This window comes from Peromyscus eremicus, chromosome 3 (assembly GCF_949786415.1).
Source record: "Peromyscus eremicus chromosome 3, PerEre_H2_v1, whole genome shotgun sequence".
In the NCBI taxonomy this organism is placed as follows: domain Eukaryota; kingdom Metazoa; phylum Chordata; class Mammalia; order Rodentia; family Cricetidae; genus Peromyscus; species Peromyscus eremicus.
This window is the reverse complement of record NC_081418.1, coordinates 147,954,025-147,976,645: the sequence shown is the minus strand read 5'-3', so window position 1 is coordinate 147,976,645 and position 22,621 is coordinate 147,954,025. Positions and strand designations below refer to the sequence as shown.

General features: G+C 40.4%; 1 protein-coding gene across 1 annotated transcript in view; it reads right to left on the bottom strand.

Moving 5' to 3' along the window:
- Positions 1 to 11,492: 11,492 nt before the first annotated feature.
- Positions 11,493 to 22,621, bottom strand: part of Pik3c2g (phosphatidylinositol-4-phosphate 3-kinase catalytic subunit type 2 gamma) — a 323,855-nt gene continuing 312,726 nt past the window's right edge. The window contains exon 33 of the mRNA XM_059256988.1: positions 11,493 to 12,144. Within this exon, the coding sequence (XP_059112971.1) occupies positions 11,992 to 12,144 (153 nt within the window). The 3' untranslated portion in view covers positions 11,493 to 11,991. The remainder of the gene's footprint in view (positions 12,145 to 22,621) is intronic.

The following is a 22,621-nucleotide window of genomic DNA, read 5'->3' as shown; positions in this document are numbered from 1 at the left end:
GTGCTCAACAGCTTATGTCAGTGGCTGTCATATTGGATAGGGGGGAGCATTTCTGTCATTTCAGGAAATGACATTGGGAATTTCTGCTGTAGAGTTGACTTTGGGCTGGGTGTTCCAAGATGGCTTCACTTACGTTATGAGTTCCTCATTTGTGATGGCTGATACAGCTGGGCCCACATTATCTTTCCTCCTGGACTGCTTCAAAGGCTGGTAGAAGTATTCCAAGAGTGCAAGAAAGGAGTCTCATTGTACCACATCCACTGTAGTATGTTGATTAAAGTAAATAGCATGGTATCTCATCTGTTCATGGCAGTAGTTGAGAAAAATAGAGGTTAGATTTAATGCATTGAGGTGGAGGACAGCAAGAAAACCTAAAAGTTTACATTCTCAGTAATAAGAAAATTATCAGCATGGATTTTAATGGGAGGGAATTAAAACTCAAAGTTAGGAAGAAATTGCTGCATTGCTTAGTTTACAGAGTTCTATATCATATACCATATTAAATTAGCTATACTAAATATATTTTATAGAAATTGGTAAACAACGAGGCTCACTCAGAAAGGGTAAGATAAAAGAAAAGGTTATCTTAAAAACTTGAAAATTAATCTATACCCCAAACTAGATTATTTTAGTAAAATTATGTTTTTAAGACATAGTTGAGTGTTTCCACAGAGTATCACAAGAAGTCAGGATGTGAGACTGAGTGTGGATGAACACACTCACCTGGGTTTCAGCTCTGACAAGTGCCCATCAGGCTACATGAGGTGAAGATTCATGGTTCATGATCACTGCCTTGGAGGGAGGTTTCTCTAAGGTTCTGTGCAGCCACGTTGCTAAGTGTTAGTCACAAACTAAGTAATAACTAGGTGGTAATAATGTGAATGATTCCTGCACTCTTTACTCTTTCCAACTTTGTAATGGAGGCAGCCTTTGTCACGAGTACTTATTTAGGACCCCAGTGTGTCAAAATGTCTCTCAGGAGCTGGAAAAATGGCTCAGCAGTTAAGAGAACTTACTGCTCTTACAAAGGACCTGACTTTGGTTTCTAGCATCCATGCCTGGAAGCTCATGATCACCAGTAACTCCAGGTCCAGGGGATCTAACACACTTTTCAGGCTTCTGTGGGCACCTGCATGCATCTGATGCACATATAGAAAAACATGTATATAGACACAGAAGTAAAAATGAGTTTAAAAATTAAAATAAACACAGTGTATTACCTGAGGCCATTTTGGGGTGAGGAGGGGACTTCTGGCCCTGTCATGCATAAAGGATGGACTTTATTTGATGATGGAAGCTACAGCATTAGGAAAAGCAGGCACTTCAATTGTGTACTGAAACTACAATTTTTCTTTCTATTGTTTAGGAACTTCACTTAAGACACCTGTCTTTTGGGGAATGTTTTTTTAAATAACTTTCATTTTTATAATAGTTTTATATTTATAGAAAAATTGAAATAAGATACATAGACTTCAATACATTGAAGTTTAGAATGTTACTTGTGACCTAATCAATTATCTGTACTGGGAAATGGTCCTTGAGGTCTTGAGATTATATTGTACTCTTATTGTTGGCTGAAGTGTTCTATGTACCCATAGATTGTCTATATTATCCACATTGTTATTTATAGTGAGACACCAAAATAATATTCAAATATTGATAAGATGTTTATTTCTTCCTTCAATTTTGTCCATTTTTTGTTTTGTGTGTTCATTATAACTTTTTAGTGGATTTATCCTTATATATATTATTAATGTTATAGTATTACAAGTGTTACTGGATATAACTAACCTAGACATGGCTGTAAAACATTTTAGTTGTACATAAACCATATATAATAAGTTACATATAATTATTTCTTCTTTGTCTCTTGTAATTTTCTCAATTTCAGTATTATTTTCTCTATTTCAAATATTAGCATAGTTACTAAGCTCTTTTGGTTACTATTTGCATGAATCTATTTTTCCCCTTTTAGCTTATTTACATCATCGGATACAGTCTCTTGTAGATGGTTTATAATTAAATCTTGCTTTACTAAATGCATTATTCCAGCCCTGCCTTTAATTGGAGAGTTTAATCCATTTACATTTAATGTAATTACAGAGACACAAGTGCTTAACCCTACCAATTTCCCTTTATTTTCTGATGATGACATCCTTCTGGTTCTTTGGGGCCTCTATGATTTTATTCTTTTGTGTTAGACATATTAAATAACATTTTTATTCCTATTTCTCTTAGCATAGTTATTTTCTTAATGCTATGCCTGTACACCCTAATTAACATCTTAGAGTATAATAATCTAGTTCACATTGTTATCAATGCAGTATCAAGTATTATGAAAGCTGTGGCCCTATGTAACTTCATCTCTCTCTTTCTGTTTTTATTGTCACAAAATACAACTTCATTTGATGTGTTCACTGACATAGTCTCAGAATTATTATTTTATCAAATAATCTTTTAAATGCAGGCAAAAGTATTTTAAGCCTAAACACTTCAATACTGGTCTTTTTTTCTGTTTTGTTGTTGTAAAGTGCACATGACAGATCCTTATAACTATTTAGGCGAGTAGTTCAGTGGTATTAAACACATTCATTTGGTGCATTTTTCCCCTACTATCCATCCTGTAACTTCTTTGATCCTGAAAACTGATAGTAAATGTCCATTAAACAGTATCTTGCTCCTCATTCAGTACTTCCAAGTAACCACTATTCTGTGTTTTCTGTTTTTCTCTCCCCAATAAATGTAGCCAGACTGTATTTAGCTTTTTGTGATTGGTTTATTTCACTTAGCACAATGTTTCCAAAGGTTTATCTGTGTGGTGTAGCATGAATTTTAAAGGTACTTACTAATAAAAACAAACCTGGAGCCAGGTATTGGGGTGAACGCTGGAAGATCAGAGAAGTAGAACAAGCCACAGCCACCTCACCTCACCAGTTCCTCAGCTGATCCTGTTCCCTCAGACTGGAAGTCTCTGTGTCCTCATCTAGAATGAATCTCAGCTGAACTGCTTGCTCAAAAGCCTAAAATCTTAACCAGCCAAAAGCTTCTAGTTTCTGATCCTCACGCCTTATATATCTTTCTGCTTTCTGCCATCACTCCCTGGGATTAAAGGCTCATTTTCTGGGATTAAAGGTGTGAGTCACCATGCCTGGCTGTTTCCAATGTGGCCTTGAACTCACAGAGATCCAGAGGGATTTCTGCCTCTGGAATGCTAGGATTAAAGGCATGTGCTACCACTGTCTAATCTCTATGTTTAATATTGTGGCTGTCCTGTTCTCTGACCCCAGCTAAGTTTATTAGGGTGCACAATATTTTGGGGAACACAATACCACCACAGTGTGGTATTCCTGGCAAGATGGCTTAGTAAGTAAAGGTGCTTGCCACCAAACCTGATGATATGAGTTCAATCACTGGGACCATAATGGTGAGAGAAGAGAACTGACTCCTACAATTTGTCCTTTGTCCTCTACATGTGCACCATGGCATGCATGTACATGTGTACGCACACACACACACACACACACACACACACACACACGTTTGTCTATGTGGTAGCCTATGTCAAAATTCCCTTTACTTTCCATGTAGAGTCATATCTTACTGTATGTATGCACTGTAGTTTGACAATACATTCATTTGATGATTGATATTTGTATAGCTCCCACATTTTAGCTATGAATGATGCTGCTATAAACAAAGATGCACACAGACGCACATAGATCTCTTTGAGTTTCTGCTTTCAGTGTTTGGGGGTTAAATCCAGAAGGAGAATTGCAGAATCACACAGCAATTTTGCTTTTGAAATTATTTATTTATTGCATGTAAGCATGGGCCACGTGTATGTATGTGCATGTTCATGTGTATGGGTGCAGGTGCACATCTGTGTGTGGAGGGCGGAGTAAAACTGGAGTGTTGTATCTTAAGAGTATTCCAATATTTTGCTGAGACAAGGTCTCTCGCTGTCCGCAAACGTCATCATGGATGAGGTTCCAGGTATCTGTCTTGTCTGCCTTCCTCTCCCACTCATTGCTGCTGGGGGTATGGACACACACCACCACACTCAGCTTTTCATGTAGGTTCTGGAGGTATGAACTTAGATAGTCATGTTTGCAAAGCAAGATGACTGAGCTGTGTACTCAACCTAGTTAAGTCTGTTTTTTTTCCTTTTTTCTCATTTTTGCAAAACCACATATTGTTTCCACAGCAACAAAAATTATTGGCAGATCCAATTTCATGAAGCTTTTGCCCAGTGTGTTCTTCTGAGAGTTTATAGTTTACAATTTTATGTTTGGATCTTGCATATATTTAAAGTTAATTTTGCATATGGCATTAGGTCCTTCTGATTATTTGCATGTAAATATCCAGTAATTTCAGCATTGTTGGTTGAGAAGACTGCCTTTACCACTGAGTGGAATTGACAAGTTCATCAAAAAATGGACTGGCCATATATAGGAGGATTTATTTCATGGATATTAATTATATCCACCAGTCATATGACTGTCTTTATGTTAGTGCCACAGTTTTGATTATTGTAGCCTTGTAGTAAGCTTGGAAATTAAGAAGTGCAAGTTTACATTTTTGTTCTTTTCAAGAACAGACATGCAGTTGACTATTATGTTGTATTTCATACTGCTTGGTTAGATTTGTTTGCTCTTCTTTTTCTGGTGGAAATTTCAGGGTTTTATACATGTGAGATACCTCATCTTTGATCACAGATGTCTTTCTTCTTTTTCTATTGAATGTATCTCCTTTTCTTGCTTAATTGCTCCAACTGCAACACTCAGTATGGAGTTGAATAGTACAATCTTGCCCTTTTCCTGGGCTTTGAAATTTCATTTTATTTTATTTTTCACATTTATTTGTGTGTGTGTGTGTGTGTGTGTGTGTGTGTGTGTGTGTGTGTGTGTGTTAGAGGACAACTTATGCGAGTCGATTTTCTTTTTCCACCATTTGGGTTCCAGAGATTGAACTTTGGCTGTCAGCCTTGACAGCAAGCACCTTTCCTAGCTGAGCCCTCCTGCTGGTCCCTTGTTCTGGATTTTAACAGAAAGTTTTAAGTCTTTTTCCATGGAGAGTGATGTTTAGTGGATTTCATAGCTATGATTTTATCCCACTAAGGAAGTTTCTAATCTGCATCTTTTGATTGGAGAGAGTTTAATACATTTACATCAGAGTATTTACTGATAAGAAAGAACTCTGATCATTTTGTGGTTATTTTCTGTTTACTTTATTGATTTTACATTCTTGGTTTTCTGTGTTGCTGTCTTTTATGTTTAGTCAACTATTTTTGCTGTGATGAATTAAAAATCTCTTCTAGTTTCTTTTGGTGTATATTTTATAGCTATTTTCTTTGTATTTATAAGGAGATTACGCTTAATATTTTGGAATTATGATTTTATAACAGCTTAACACACATATTCTCTCTCTCTCTCTGTCTCTCTCTCTCTTTCACACACACACACACACACACACACACACACACACACACACACACATTTTCACCTTTTACTCTTCAGCACCACCCCTTTTTCTTGCTGATATGGCAAGATCACATCTTCATACATAGTGATCCAAATACACAGACTAATAACTGATTTTTAACCATTAATTTCTTCTTAAAAGTTCCTTATTTATTTTATATGCATTAGTGTTTTGCCTGCATGTATGTCTTTGTGAAGGTGTCGGGTCTTCTGCAATTGGAGTTACAGACAGTTGTGAGCCACCATGTGGCTGTTGGGAATTGAACCCGGGTCCTCTGGAAGAACAGACAGTGCTTTTAACCACCGAGTCACCTCTCTAGCCCCTCATTAGTTTCTTAAATCATATAAAAATCAAAATGTTACAAGACAAGGTTGTAACATTCCCCTCCTAGCTCCTATTCTTGTCTGTGTAAGTCTGTTTTGCACTTTCCTCCAGGCCTATAGCCACTTCCTTTTCTCAGCCCGCACTATTTCATCTTAGTATTTGCTGTTTTCATATCCTACCTGCCGAAATCTCTCTTTAAATTCTTCTACTGAACTTTGGACATTGATTGTTTTACTTTTTTAGCTGTAGAACTTTAATTTTGGCTTCTTGTCAGATTTTCTTCAAATCCATCCTTCCATGTTGCTCAGTGTTCTCCGCATCTTCCTCAAGGCCTTGAGCATCTTTGACACAGGCTTTAACGGCTTTATTACGTGGATTTGCCCCGAGGCCCTTCTCCAAGAGCACTTGCTGTTGATTAGTTTCCTTTGAGTGGGATAGTCTCTGTGGTTTGTTATCATACATCATTTTAAAAAGCCAGGTATTTAAATGATAACATTCTGGAATAACAGTGGCCTCTTCTTCAACTGTGGCAGGTTTTTTTTTTTTTCTTTTCTTTGCTTTGCTTTGTATTGCCTGGGACTGAAAGAAAGGCTTTTCACCTTCCAGGCAAATACTCCATCAGTGAGCCATCTCCCTAACTTTTGTAGGTAAAGCCTGATGTATAATTAAAGGTCTTCTTCCCCTTCTTTTTATAACTCTCAGTTTTATCTCATTTCATTTTTGACACATAGTCCTACTTTCAGCCTAGTTTGGCCTCAAATTCACACTCTTTCTGCATCCTGAGGCTGGGGTTACACTTGCCACCCTCCATGCCCAGCTTCCTCCCTCCCTCCCTCCCTCCCTTTCTTTTTTCCTTCCTTGCAGAAGACTCTATATTTTGAATTTTGTAAAGTAGCAACTTTAACCATCACATTTTCTTGCCTCCAGGTTGTGCTTGCTTTTGTTGTTGAAGTATTATCACAGTTTGTTTTGTGCCTTTTTGAATCTGTTTTAAAGTGTGTGTTCTCTGTTGTATCTGACGTCTTTGTAGTTAGCTTAGAGGTCAACTATAATTTGACTAATTTCTTTAAACTCCTAGAACCTAAGTAAATAAATAAATCCTTCATCTGGATCTCCATCCCACCTTCACCTTTATGCCAACCTTGCATAGTCTGGAAGGCCGCCAGAGATGGGTACTTCCAATAAACTCTCGTCTTCTCTCACTGTGAATTTACGTTGGGCATTTGTGTGTTTTTCTAGATCTCCACGAATTAACGGAAAAATTTCCAGGTGCTTATTCTTTAATTTATAGATTCTTTCTTTAGTCAATGTTTATGCACGTGAGTCTGTGTGAGGGGCGTGGCTACACAAGTATGGGAACTCAAGGACAGAAGAGTTGATTCACTGTAGCTAGAGTAATGAGTGGCTGTAAGCCACCATGTGGGTGCTGGAAACCAAACCCAGATCCTCTGCAAGAGCAGCCAGTGCTCTGAACCATGGAGCATCTCTTCAGTCCCACGGCCCTCACTCTTTAAGGTGTTACATTCCCTAACTTTGTTGTGGTCCCCTCTGTCCCTGCGGGCGCACACACACCCACACCCACACCGGCTTTTTAGCTAGTCTGTTGTCATGATGACGACTACTCCTTGTTCTCAGCAGACATAACTAGTACACTTGCCTTTAAATATTCTGGGCAAGTGGGCTGTCTGGCTACCTCAGTCAGTAGAATCAGAGATTCTAAAATGACCTGGGAAAATTCTTCTTGGGTATTCACTTCAGCACTGTGAGAGTTCTGAATGAGATAAAGTAATGACACTCTCTCAGAGCTGGTCCTTTGGCAAATACTGACTATATTTTACCAACCAGCTATAACTGTGCGGTCAGGATAAATTCCATTCTCTTTCATGATATTCACAAATCATCTGCCTAAATTTAGATATTGCATATAAAAGTCAACACATTGTTAAATACAATGTGTTTTTCCCTTCTTAAAAGGAGTATACTTCTATATAGACCTAGAAAGACAGGTTTTAGAGTTCTGACTGTTAGAATCCTTTGTGGATTGTGGCGGGGTGGAAGAGCTGGTTGTGTCCAGAGCCCCTCATGTGCTGTTTTTCTTTCTTTCCCTGGCTTGCTCCTTACCATGGGTGGTCTTGTGTCCATCTTCGTAGATGAATTTCTAAATGGTCTTATTAAATAAAAAAACATGGAGCAAGATATAGGGGTGAAAACCTGAGAGATCAGGGAAATAGGGAAAGCCACAGCTAACCTTACCTCACCAACTCCACAGTTTCCAAATGCGACTTACTTCCTGTCTACCCATGACTATATGCCTTGCTGTTCTGCCATCTGATTTGCTCTCTCTGTCCAGCTACATCACTTCCTCTTACCGTCCCAACTCTGTCACTTCCCGTCTGCCTGTACAGACCTCCAGACCTCCATGGTTAACTAGTGTTGGAATTTAAGGCATGTGCCACCACACCTGGCTCTGTTTCCAGTGTGGCCTTGAACTCACAGAGATCCAGACAGATTCCTGCTTGCCAAGTTATAGGATTAAGGGCATGTGCTACCGTTGCCTGACTTTGTTTACTTATAATGGGTGGCCTTTTCCTCTGGTCTCCAGGCAAGCTTTATTTATTAAAACACAAATAAAATATCACCACATTTCAGCACAAATAAAATGTCACCACACATCTTTGTGGTCACTCAACAGGCACACACACATCATATCCAGCTTTCCCTTGGTCATTCCGGGGCCCTTTCATTCTCTCATTGGTGGTACAGTCAGACTGGAGGTGAGCAGATCCAGAGAGGAGTTAAAAGGCCTGGAGAGAGAATTAGCAGATCTTTGTACCAAGGCTGGTCTGGAATGAGGCTCTGGGTGTGGTTCATAGTCACGTCTAGAGGAGGCAGGATTCTCCACAGTGAGGACACCAGGGTAAGAGCTCCCCTTTGCTTTGTCTGAGGATGTACTGACAATGAGAAAAACTGGTGTAGGCTTAGGGCTTAAAACCTGGCTTAGGGAAGCAGATATCAATAAGATGTAAAATGAAAAGTGAATATTCACAGTGTCCGCAGAAGCAGAGTAGAGTAGGATGGACCTGGTGTGTATCTGGGGACAGCACAGTGTGCTATGTCACTATAGTGTCATGGGATGGGCTTGACAGAGATGGAGACATTTGCTCAAGATCTGAAGGATGTGTGGGAGTCAGAAAAGTGGACATAGGGGCCAAAAGAACCATTTTTGGAAGAAGGGGTTGGCTGATCAAAGATTCCAAGGACGAAGCATGCCCGGGTGCCCAGGGGACAGAAAGGAGGCCATGGGCTTGATCTGTGAGGATAGAGGGACACAACGAAAGTTAACATCAGAGAGACAGACAGCTGTGGAGAAGTCAGCAATAGGGCCTTTTAGGTTATTTTAAAGGCTAGGGCTTCTCTCTGAGATTAGAAGCCCCCGAAGAGTTTAGAGCAGAATGACATCAGCATCCCAGAGGCCAGGGTGTTGGGAAGAAAATGTAAGGGGTGAGGGTTCCTAGAAACCAGGAGCTGCGTAGAAGGCATGTGTGGTAACCCACGATAAAGATGACAGCAGGAACTTGGACTAGAGAGGAAGTAGGAAAAGAATGTAAGTGATTGGACTTGGGATGTAGTTTGAAGATAGGTCTAATAGGCCTTCTTAATTGACTAGAACACACACACACACACACACACACACACACACACACACACACGAGAGAGAGAGAGAGAGAGAGAGAGAGAGAGAGAGAGAGAGAGAGAGAGACAGAGAGAGAGACAGAGAGACAGAGAGAGACAGAGAAAGAGAGAGAGAGAGAGACAGAGAAAGAGAGAGAGAGAGAGAGAGAGAGAGAGAGAGAGAGAGAGAGAGAGAGAGAGAGAGAGAGAATAAGGAGGTGTTAAGTATGATTCAAGGGCTTTACTTTTTTGGCTATTAACACCTGAAAGGCAGGCTTATTATTAACCAAGAGAAAGAGAAACACTGTGTATAAGACATGTATGTAGGGGAAGAAGATTAGGAACTCTGTTTTTGAGACAGCAGCAAATTTGAGATCTTTATTAGATACTCAGAGGGATATTTAGCAGTCAGTTGGACACTCACAGCTGGAGTTTGGGAGGGATTGTCGGATGGAGTTATATAAAGCTGGGAACCATTAGCATTCAGATAACATTTAAAGCTTTGAGAATGGATGAGACCATTACCAGGGATGAAGGGAGCACTGAGTAGGGAGCCTGGGTCACTGCAGCCCAGGGGTCTCCTGGAGGCACGAGACCCTTGTGCTGGAGAATGAGAACAACAGGCCAAGGTTTCAAAAAGAGAGCATGGAGGGTGTGTGAGAAGTCACTGGAAGAGAGTGTGTGGACAGCAGTCACTGAGGGCCCTGATCCTGTTGATGGGAGAGATCAGACCGGAGATGGAAACAGAGAGCTGGGTTTAGCTGCATGGAGGTTTTCACTGAAGTGGTGGGATAAACAGCTGCCTCTAACGGGCATGGAAGGACATTGAAAGACAGAAACTGCAGAAGGCAGAGACAGCCATTTGAAAACCGTGAAGAGGAGCAGAGTGTTGGGATGATGTGGTTAAGGAGCTGTGTCAAACGCACAGCTGGGGACTGATTTGGGAGAAGCACCCATCACTCTTTTCCAGCAGGGAGGTGAACCACAGAAGCTGCTAGTGCTGCAGGCAGGGGGCAGCTGTGGAAGACTGTGGAAGTTTCCTTTGATGGAGTCCAAGCAGGAAAGAAAGTCCCCCGGGGGGAATGTGGACCAAGGGAGAAGATGTTGAGGAGGTTTCAGCAGAAGAGAGGGTGTGTCACCATTGTCTATAAGACAGAACAGGGGACAGTGTAAGAAGCAACAGAGCAGTTGCTCACAATGTTAATGACTTTCCGGGATGGAGCCATCACGCATTTTAGTGAGACCCTGTTGGCTCATATAAGTCACTGATGTAGTTTTCAGTGACTAAATATAGAGGCTTTCATATGTTTATATGATTATATAAATGACCAAACAAAACAATCTGAATTCCTTGTTTTAATGAAGCAAATAAAGATTAAAGAAACAAAACCAATGACCATTTACAAGGCAGATGTTTTAATTTTTAAATGTCCAGTTTGATCATTTTGAAGGCATACAACCCTGGGTCTGCCTGCTCTGCAGGCAACACTCTGTAAGATTATCTAGTCAGGCCATAGTGAGCACAGGGGAAGGTTCAAGAGCAATGATGATATTTAACAAATGAAAACGAGTTTTGACAGTGAACTCAAAGGTCTGACGTTTTGGGTTTGGGCATTAGCAAGGTTTAAGGTGTGAACATGATCATGGCTGGGAGAAACAATGATAATGAATTAACTGATATCAAAAGGAAGTCCTTCTAAGAGCTGAACTTAAGAATTCCAGGCCACATCCAACGACTTGGGACCTCAGCAGTAGGGAGACAGAGGCAAGTGGACCACTGTGAGTTTGGGGCCAGCTTGGTCTACATAGCTAGTTCTAGGCCAGTTACAGATATGTAGTAAGATGCCCGTCTCAAAAAGAAAAATCCCTACCTGAATATGGGAAAGAAATTTGTAGGGAGGAGTGGTTGTTGATAGGAGTGGGAGGGAACTGAGATATGGTGAGAGGTGAGAGTAATGAAAGCCATTACATACACACATAAATTGGTAAAGAAAAAAATCTAAGTAATAATAGAAAAATCTTAGTTTTCTTGATAGAAAAATTATAATACATGACAGGTGTTCACCAATTCTCTCAATAAATATGATCATGACTAGACATGTGGGTTGTACACATATTTAAGTTTTAAATCAATTGCAGACGTTCTTAGCTTTCAAACTCATTCACGAGCATTTCCTAGCTGTCATTCTTTAGAAAACATCTTGAAAGTATAATTTTGACTACAACAAGCAATTAAGACAAGATGTGCACCTATGTTTGATTCAAAACATATATTAAAATTAATCATTCTTCCATTATTTTGTATATGGAATTTTACATGGTGAATATTATGATAGGGAAACAATGAAAGAATAGAGAAAAATAACTAAAAAAGACTGATTTTGATCTGGTTCCCTATGTCCTTCATACTCTGCTATCTTCCATAAGAAAGATATCTTGTTTATGTGATAGAGGGAATTAGAAGTTAAAAACTTGCAAGTACTTAATCAATAATGCATATGCTAATGGCATTGGTTAGATAATACTGTTTCCTAGTGGGTACCACTTTTCTTCATTGAGGGGAACATTGGAGAGTTGAATGTTAATTGCTCCCACAAATACAGCTTTGCTCTTCACAATAAGCATTAAGACATGGCCTTGGAGCTCCAAGACTTCATCATACACCACCTGAAAATGGAAAGAGAAGGAACATATAAATCAGATACAATTGAATGCATCTTTCTTTTCAGTACTGATTTGTAACACAAATCTTAAAAGGTCTTATTGCTGTGGGATGTCTTTCTGTACACTGTGAATATGTATTGCTCTGATTAGTTGATAAATAAAATGCTGATTGACCAGTAGCCAGATAGGAAGTATAGGTGGGGCAAGCAGACAAAGAGAATTATGAGAAGAGGAAGGCTGAGTCAGGAGTCGCCAGCCAGACACAGAGGAAGCAAGATGACAAGGTAGAACTGTGAAAAGGTACCAAGTCACATGGCTAAACATAAATAAGAATTATGGGTTAATTTAAGTGTAAGAGTTAGTCAGTAATAAGCCTGTGGTAATGGCCAAGAAGTTATAATTAACATAAGCCTCTGTGTATTTACTTGGGGGGATGTGAGTGCGAGAGATTTATTTCAACCACTGGCTGGCTGGGACACAGGAAAACTTCCAACTACATCTTATAATTAAAACAAAACAAAACCTGGAGCCAGATATTGGAGTGAAAGCTGAAAGATCAGAGAAGCAGAACAAGCCACAACCAACTTCACCTCACCAACTCCTCAGTTGATCCTGTTTCCACGAATCCTCCGACTGAAAGCCTTTGAGTCCTCACCCCTGAGGGTCTCAGTTGAAATGCTCTTAGTTCCTGTCTCCTCACACCTTATATACCATTCTCCACCCAGCCATGTCACTTCCTGGGATTAAAGGCATGTGTGCCTTCCAAGCAAAGACATGAGATCTCAAGTGCTGGGATTAAAGGCATGTGCCACCACTGTCTGACTCTGTTCCCAGCGTGGCCTTGAACTCACAGAATCCAGATGGATCTCTGCCTCTCGAGTGATAGGATTAAGGGTGTGTGCCACCACTGTTTGGCCTCTATGTCTAATCTAGTGGCTGGCTCTGTCCTCTGATCCCCAGATAACTTTTATTGGGGTGCACAATATATCACCGTGCTGATTTGAATTTTAAAAATGATGCTAACATCTGATACCCTGGAGACAATAGGTTTATATCAAAATATTTTGTTTCCAATGTTAACCCTGAAGAGCCTAGGTCTAATACTATAATGGACTATTTCTCCAAGAGTCTTAACAGTTACTAATTCCATTAAAATTTCCCCCTCCAAATTCAGTGATTCTGTCAATTATTCACTAGGAATACAGTCAAATACTCTCTGCCTTTAACCACCCTTGGATCTATTGACTGCCACAGGAGCTTGGGTACCACACAGTGCTGCAGGTCTGTGGGGAAAGACAGGCCAGGTCATATGTTTTCTTTATGCTGCTTGAATGAAGAAGGTAATGTTTCCTTGCACATGTGATGGAATCATTTTCTGATTACTTCATTTACTTAAATGTATGACTTTTGATTATGAAAAATATGTTTATTCAATCAATACTTATGATACAAACAAAAACAAAAAAGAAAGGAAAAAATCTGACTTTCCACCATAGAGAGATAATCACAGTTAACATTTTGATGTTCTTCTGGTTTTATATATGCAATTACTTGTTTTTCTTTTTAAAGATATGACTTGTATTATATGTATAAATAAACGGTTGTTCATGTGATTTAATTTTTTCCCCAATGGGGCCTGTTCAACTTTGCTTTCTAATATTCAGGACATACAGTCATGACAATTACAGACTTGTTGAGGTCAAGAGACATTGGAAGTGGGGTATGGATGAAGATGTTAGTTATGAGACATGAAAGGAATGGAGGCCTTGATGGAAAGCCAACACGGTTGTCAGGGAAACGTGTTAGAACACATTGAAAAGAAGGAGTTTCACACAGTGCTACATGTTTGCTATTTACAGCCACATTCCAAGGCAGAAGGAAGGGTTCTCTGTATATGCAAAATAGGAGGCAGCTTGAGAGGAAAGTCCCCAGACAGCTGGGTGGCCTCCTCTGTGCTTGGGGACAGGGTTTCTGAGCAATTGCAAGGTGTTGGCATCCCTTTATCATCCCTGATGTCATCACTGGTTGAGGCCCCAAAGGTAATCCATTGCTGAGCATGTGTTTGCCTGTGATTTCTTTCCTGATATTGAATAAATAGAAGTTATCAATGACATTTAGTTCAAGATCAACCTGTTCTCTGCCTTAGACAAAAATTTACTTAGCAAGTAAAAACTAACTCAATCATGGGACATGGAATGCAATGTTATCTAGTCTCCCCATCCAGCTACTTCATCTTGCAGAATCTTACTTCAGTTCCACATGGAAAATTATCTTCAATTTTCTAGTATTTTTGTTCGAAGTATCCCAAGCCAGGCCTGGGGTAAAGGGATAATGAAAGATTTTAGAGAATGCTTCAAACATCCCCAAATTCACTCCCTGTAACTTATGTTCTTTCACTGTAGCTGGATGCTCAGTGCCCAGAAATCCATCCAGAACATCAGGGAAAGCACCTCCTCCCCCAAGTCCTTCCACCTTCAACTTTCTGACTTGTTCTCCACTTTGCTTCCTATAACTTGTCAACAATGAATTCCTCGTCTGTCCGTCCTACAGAGAAAATAGATGAAGGGCCTTTTGGAATGATAGTGGGGAGGGGGAGGTGGTATAATCCCAAGCAGTGGGAAAGGTCTCTGTGAATTGGACAAGTCAATTCTAAAAGGAGAATTTTTCAAAAAAATACAGCAATAACATATTCACACGAATCTGTCATCAGCTGTGAACTTTTGCATATGTTAATAATAACACTAACCTGCAGCACTGTGGAAAAGAATTAATGAAAGAATAATGCAAGCTTTATGCCAAATATTCAACACTCATAAATCAACTTAAAATATCCATCAAATACACTAGCAGAGGGATTTTTTTTTTCATCACTTGGCTGAGGAATATTCTTCCAGACACAAGTGATTTCCAAATGCACCCAGAAAAGTAGGAAGTCTTGGGAAGTGACTTCACTTGGGAAGTGAAATTTATTATTTTCCTGCACCAAATATAAACATTGGGACTTACAAATCCTATGTTACTTGGTAGATTTAACATTTCCTCAGTCATGCAAATCATTTCCTTAAAGTGACCAAAGTTAAAGCATTGATGGTATATAGCAGCTCCTAATTGTTCTGTGCACCCATAGTGCTGTGGTTTTTTTTTTTTTAATACTCTTTTACCATACAATGAATAGTTGATGGGTCATGCTAGAGAAGAACACAGATAAATATATTCTTTGTGGTGTTTTCATCAAATGACTTAATATGTCTTGATACAAATGGAATAAAGAATAAATATTTCTTTTAATTAAGTTTTATAGTATATACATACATTTTTACCTATAAGCATGAGGCAAGTCTTCAGTTCCTCTGACAAATACAGAATTTGTGGGCTTGGAATTGGTACCTCAAATAGAAAGCTTTGAGTGTAATGGGTATCTATTAACTCATACATAGGCATTCACTGGACATTATTTGACACAAGGGCCTAATAAATATTGCTAAAGAGCATTTTCATGAGTGTGGTGGGAGAGTAATAAAAAGGAGATCAGTGTGCCCATGCTAGTGGGAAGAATATCAGGGAGGCAGGGATGAAAAGCAGCTCAGCACACCTGAGAACAGAGAAGTGTGAGAGAGACAATACCCTGTGGTGGAGTGGATTTGGGTTCTGCCATCAGTCACATCTGAGACTGAATAAACTTTGTGCCCTCTGGGTTTCAATATCTTTTACATATACACGCACCTGACATTTAACGAAAAGATGTATCCTGAAACAGTGTCATTTGGTGACCTTTGTCCTCTTGTGAAGATGATTGCAGTGTTGTAGGTGACAGAAAGTTAGGGGAGTACTGTCTTATAGTGGATCAATCCTCTGAAACTTGTAGTATATAACTGAACAAGTTTTATCATCTTGTGAACATCAGAAGAGTTGAGGCTGGGGAGATAGCTCATCAGCAAAGAACAAAGACCAGAGTTTAAGCCTCAGAACCCATGGGAAGAAAAACTAGGTGTAGCAGGGTGTAGTGGTGCACGTCTTTCAATCCCAGGACTTGGAAGTGAGGCAGAGGCAGAGGAGGGCAGAATCTTTGTAAATCTGAAGCCAGCCTAGCCTACATTCTGGGAGACCTTGTCTCAAAAACAAACAAACAAACAAACAAACAAACAAACAAACAAAGCTAGTGAAAATACAGCATCTGAGGAAGGACACACCTAATGCTGACCTCTGGTCTCCATATACATACATAGAGATGTGCATGCACATAAGCACACATGTATACACACAGACGGACAGAAGACAGACAGACAGACACACACACAGAGGTAGAGAGAGATAGAGATAGAGATAGAGATAGAGAGAGATAGAGAGAGATAGAGAGAGATAGAGAGAGAGAGAGAGAGAGAGAGAGAAGACAGAGTAGAGACAGAATGATGATGTCGAACAGGTAACAATGGCTCCAGCTTGCTGACTAGACCTAAAGCATTGTCCATGTACCTTCACCACTCGTTAGGTTAGGTACTCTGCAAGAGAGCTTTAGGCAGGTAAAGCATGTAACATGCCTGTCCCGTCCTTTCTAGTGTTTCCTTTAGAATTTCTGTATAATACCCCCCAAAAGGACAGTGTAGGAACACATCGACTATAATCATGTAATTCTGTTACAGGGTAGAGATTCTACCTTCATTATTGATTACATGAATCCCTTAACAATGACAGTTTTCAACCAGATGTTAGAGGCAGCTGAGCACACAGAATAATGGTGTGAGGTCTAGAATCACACACAGCTCTGTTTCTGAAAGCTGTCAGGATGGTGCCCTAAGCAGCCTGCTCTGACCTAGATGCACCATGGGATTTCTGTAAGACAGGAATTCAGAGAGACTGCTGGCAAAGCCTGCTGAGATGCACACTGGGAAGTGTCAAATAGACAAGCTGGGCCCTGGAGCACAGCTTTGGTCATTGAAGGGTGGAGCCTCTGCCACTGGACCAAGTCCTTGAACTAGCCCTCCCTCTGAGGGACCTATGAATAAAAAAAGGGAAGAATTACTTTAGTGAAATTGTGGTAAGACATTGATATGCAACATCTTATCTCTTTTCTATGTGTTTGAGAGATGTACACAAAGATCAAAGATGGGAACAATGTCTTTTTCTCTCACCTCACAGTATGCTGCAAGGCCTTGGCAGTTTGAGGAATCCCAGCTGTAGTGAGTGGCTAATGCAATGAGCATGCTTTAGATGAGGTGGAAGAGCAGAGCTATTTAAAACCCATGGGTGCCATGTGATCGGCCTCTGAGCTCTTTAATAAGCGCCGGGTCTCTTACTAAGGACATCTATTAGGGTGCCCTTGAAGATGCACAGAAATAAAGCAGAGCCTTATCATAGAAATTGGATCGTATATTGCAGTTGAGGGCAAGAGAAGATAAAGTCAGATGTCAAGTTAAATGTATGTTTTTGTGTATCTTTTATAATAAGCGTTGCTGTATTGATACAGATGAAGAACATGACACGAGAAAACTTAGAATCTTGTGACCTATTTCTGTCCTGTGGCTCTCTAAATTCAACTGGCCTCTCACTGTCCCTGGATCAGTCTTTATCTACTCTCTGATGCTCACATTCCTTCAGATTTCTGCTGGTTTGGATTCCATGCACGTTATTTGTTTGTCCTTTAAAATGTGTACAAAATACAAATACTGCTTGTTTGTGCTTTAGGCAGGCTTCAGCTACCTAAAGGAATTGTAGTGATTTTGAATCACCAGGCCATGGATTTAGGAAGACCTAGGATTATTTCAAAGCCATCAGAAAATTTATGTCCACAGCAAGAATTATAAAATAAGCTTCATGCATGTGTACTTACTGCTGTTTTTATAATCCATTGAGCTTTTGATGAATTAACTTCTACCTTATTAAAATAATACTGACTGTCTAGTGACTTTTTATTAAGTGTTTCCTTAGATTGCAAACACTAAATTGCAGGGTGGAGACTGAGTCCTTCCTTCCTTCCTTCCTTCCTTCCTTCCTTCCTTCCTTCCTTCCTTCCTTCCTTCCTTCTTTTCTTTCTATTGCAATAGCTATAGATGTGTGTATGTGTGTGTGTGTGTGTGTGTGTGTGTGTGTGTGTGTGTGTGTGTGTGTTTGTGTGTTGTTTATGTGGCAGCCAGAAGACCACCTCAGATATTGTTCCCTAGGGCACCATACACCTAATCCGTTTATTTTTAGATTAAAAATATTTTATGTGTATGAGTGTTTGCCTGAATGTATATGTGTATCACATGTGTGCAGTGCCCATGGAGGATAAAAGAGGATGTCATATCACTTGGAGCTGGAGTTACAGACAGTTGTGATCCATCATGTTGGTGCTGGGACACAAACATGGGTGCTGTGGATGATTGATTGATAAATAAAGTGCTGATTGGCCAGTAGCCAGGCAGGAAGCATAGGTGGGACAAGGAGAGAGGAGAATTCTGGGAAGTGGAAGGCTGAGGCAGAGAGACGCTGCCAGCCGCCATGATGAGGAGCAGGATGTAAAGTAAAGGTAAGCCACGAGCCACGTGGCAAGGTATAGATTTATAGAAATGGGTAATTTAAGATATAGGGACTAGATAACAAGAAGCCTGAGCCATTAGGCCAAACAGTTTAAATAATATAAGCGTCTGTGTTTTTATTTTGTAAGTGGGCTGCGGGACTGCTGGGGATTGGTGGGAGCTGGAGAGAAAATCTCCAGCTACACATGGGTCCTCTGCAAGAACAGCTGGTGCTCTTAACTACCAAGCAATCTCCCCAGTCCCCATCTTGTCCTCTGATACAGGGTCTCTGAAAAGTTTCTTGACAGTGAGGTCGAGTGTCTTATATTCAAGGAAATAGACTCCATACTGCTGGATGTGTATCTTTAGCTATGAGTGGAGTGGACATTATTGTGAATAATAAGACATCAAAATATCACTACTAATTTAGAGAATCCCTTGTAGGCATGCATGTATACACACTAATGCTTTATATACATTTTACACACACACACACATACACACACATACACACACATATAGTATCACTTATAAACCTACCTGAACTATTTAAAGACATATCTTTTCAAAGTCATCAAGTGTTAAATATATGAGGGTAAAGGAGACATTTCTGTTATTCTCAGGAAATTTACATTCTAGGTCACAGCAGCAGAGAAGGGCAGAGTGGGATGACTGGCTGGAGTGGGTCATTAGCACCATATGCAACTATTTAAGTGAATTAGTATGGAGTTAGAGTGACTAAAAAAGGCTTGACAGTGAATCTCGGTTGCCAGCTTGATGGGATTCAGAATCACCATGGAAACAAGCCTCTGAACATGCTAGTGAAGGAATTTTAAGAAGATGCACCCTGAATGTGGGCAACACCATGACCGTCTGCCCGGAGTGCCTGCTGTCATGTCTTCCTACAATGATGGACTGCATCCTCCAATTATGAGCTCCAACAAACAAGGCTTTCCTGATCTGCTTTTTCTATGTATTTTGTCACAGCCATGGCACAAAAGCCAACTGCAAATGTTATAAAGTGTACAATTCCATTCATGTAACATTTAAAATGATAAATTCATAGGGATGGAAATCCAGCAGCATTCAGAGGCAGACAATTGTGGCTGTAGTAGGGTGGTCTTTGTAAACCTTGGATGGCTCTGCTGTGTGCCTTGACTGTGGGATCAAGTATGAGACTCAAGCAATGCTCAGAGCTAGACATCTACATCCACAGAAGGGGTTTTTGGGGATGCTAAAGTTAGAGTGAGCTATTTGGATCATATCAATGTCAATTTCCTGGTGTCCATACAAACTACAGTTATGCTAGCTATTACACCGGGGGAAAGACCTTGAGGGGCATTGAGATCTGAATTATTTCTGCTAACTGCACACAAATCTAAAAAAAGAAAGGAACACTTGGTGCTGTTCTTCCACAGGAGAACCAAAGAAAATTACTGAGTTAAAATTTAAGGGATGCGAATGCCATATTTAAAATTTTGGTCATCAGTTGGCAGTAAGGAACCTTCAAATAATTTAAATGGATGAGTAATAAGTGTGTCTAGATAACACTCTAGGTAGAAATGTAAAAGACTAAATAAAACTATTTAACAGACCCGGTCCTGGTGGTACATGCGTTTAACCCTAGCACTTGGGAGGCAGAGGCAGGTAGATCTCTGTGAGTTCAAAGCCAGCCTGGTCTACGTAGCCAGTTCTAGACAAGCTGAGGTTACACAGTGAGATCCTGTCTCAAAACAAACAAAGAATCAATACTCCAGAGGAGTAGGAGAACAGCTTTGTAATGGCTAGAGAAGCAGGGACCTCAGAGAGAACTGCACCAAGAAAAGAAGACCAGATTCAAGTCTGACAGTGCTCTAGCAGAAGAGGCACAGCTTTGTGCTTAGCTGAACATGTGCGTGAGGGAGAAGAAGGTGCCATTAGAAGGTGTTCTTTGAATTTTCACATAATTAAGCCAGTCAACATTCTAACACTGATGAGGAAGGGGCTCAGGTGGCCCCACCCCCATCTGAGGGGCTGCTGGGATAGGGGAGTCATTTCCCTTTGGGGGTGTGATCACTCTGTGGATAGCCCCACACATGTGTGCATGCAGAGTGTACTAATTAGACACACTGAGTTATTATATATATATATATATATATATATATATATATATATATATATATATATATATTTGAGGCTACCCTCCCAAAAAGAAGCCATCTTTTGAGATGGCAAAGAAGCAAGCCTGCCTTCTAAGAGCCCAGGAGAACTTCACATGTCATGCTCCAGCAATGAGGACAAGGGGACAGGTCAAACCATGAGAGATAAAAGGTGTGGTTTTCACACCTGTAATCCTAGCACTTGAGGTGGAGGCAGGAGGATGAGAGGTACGTGGTCATCCTTGACCACAAAATGAGTTCCAGGCCAGCCTGGGTCATATGAGAAGCTGAGGTGTGGAGGAATCAATACATACACAGCTTATACTGAGATGGTGATAGAAAACTCATGATTGTATCCAGACTTTATGTGTCTCTGTCACCATCCTTCAGTGTCCAGTGGAGACTGACTCCAGAACTCCTGAGGATGCTCAAACCAAAGGGTGTCTGTTGTTAAGACCATATAGCAATTCATGTTACAGGTATCAAGGGAATAAAATATTCAGTGTTTAGTTATACCTGTGCACCTCACCCTGGGTACTGTAATCATCTGCAGCTCATTCATAACGCCTCAAGAAAACCATGCATGTTACTGTGATTCTTAGAGCATACTGAGAGAAAAGAACTTGGAGATGCTACCCATAGTATTAAGACTTTTTCTATCAGAGGTTGGTTGAATTTCCAGATGCAGAACCTTTGGTTAGCAAGGGCTGTTTTTGAAGGGGAGGCAGGCCAGGGTGGACTGTGGAACTTCAGCAAACAGCATTTTAAGAGGAAAAATGGCAACAAATGAAAACAAGATGATAGTCAGAGAAAAACAGAAGAGAATTAGGAAAAGGTGGAACTTGGAGGCACAAGAGTGGTTTGTAAGGTACCTCACTGTCAATTTGCGCCTGCAGTGGGGGAAGAACCTGAGCGCCCATTGGATTTAACCATTTGGAGTCTGCTGATAGCTTGAGTGGAGCCCTACCAGTAAAGGTGAGAAGCTACACAACAGAGTATTGAAGGGTGAAGAGGAAGCCGAGGACTGGAACAGCGTGTATGAGGTAATGGCAGGAGAGTTTGCAGCTGGTAGCAAGGGAAGGGACATTTGCTCAGAAAGGCTGAGATAGGAGTCAACACTCTTTGTCATCATAGCACACAGAGAGGCTGAGACAGGTGGATACCTACTAGTGTGAAGCCCTGGCTGCACAGTGAGACTCATCCCAACAAACAACAGCTGGAACATCAAGGGAAGATGCTTTTGTTTTTAGAGATTTATGAGGAGACTGTGTGGTCAACGATGCAGCAAGAACAAAGAGGCAAACAATTGGGTCAGGAAGGATGAGGTCCAAGAGAACCAATGCAGGGAGTGGCTTTAGCAAGAAACCCAGAGAGTGGATCTGCTGTTTGCAGCATGCTGCAGCTTTGATTTGTGTTTTGTATGTTTACTTTCTTTTTCATTTTGTCAAAAGAGATTTTATGAGACTCACTGTTCTTCACACAATAGCTTGTGATAAAATGATTAGGTAAGGAAAATCAAGTGCGCCAAAATAAGACTTAAAAGAATAAGATGAACTTGATAGAGAAAATACAATGGAGTCAGGGAAAGTGTTAGTATGCAAAACAAGCCTTCCATGCCTGCTGGAGGTTGGCCTGTCAGAACTTTGACGGCTGAGTCTGTACTTTCCAATTCCCATAGCATCTAGAGCACTGTTCAGAATGCTGGGACTATTTTGGGCAACATCACTCCTGTATGGAACAATGCTTCCAATTACTGAAAATTCTCCCTATTTGGTTGTGAAGCTGAAAAAAAAAACCCAAACAAAAACCTGGTAAGAAAAATACAAACTACTTGGCCAGGTGATAACT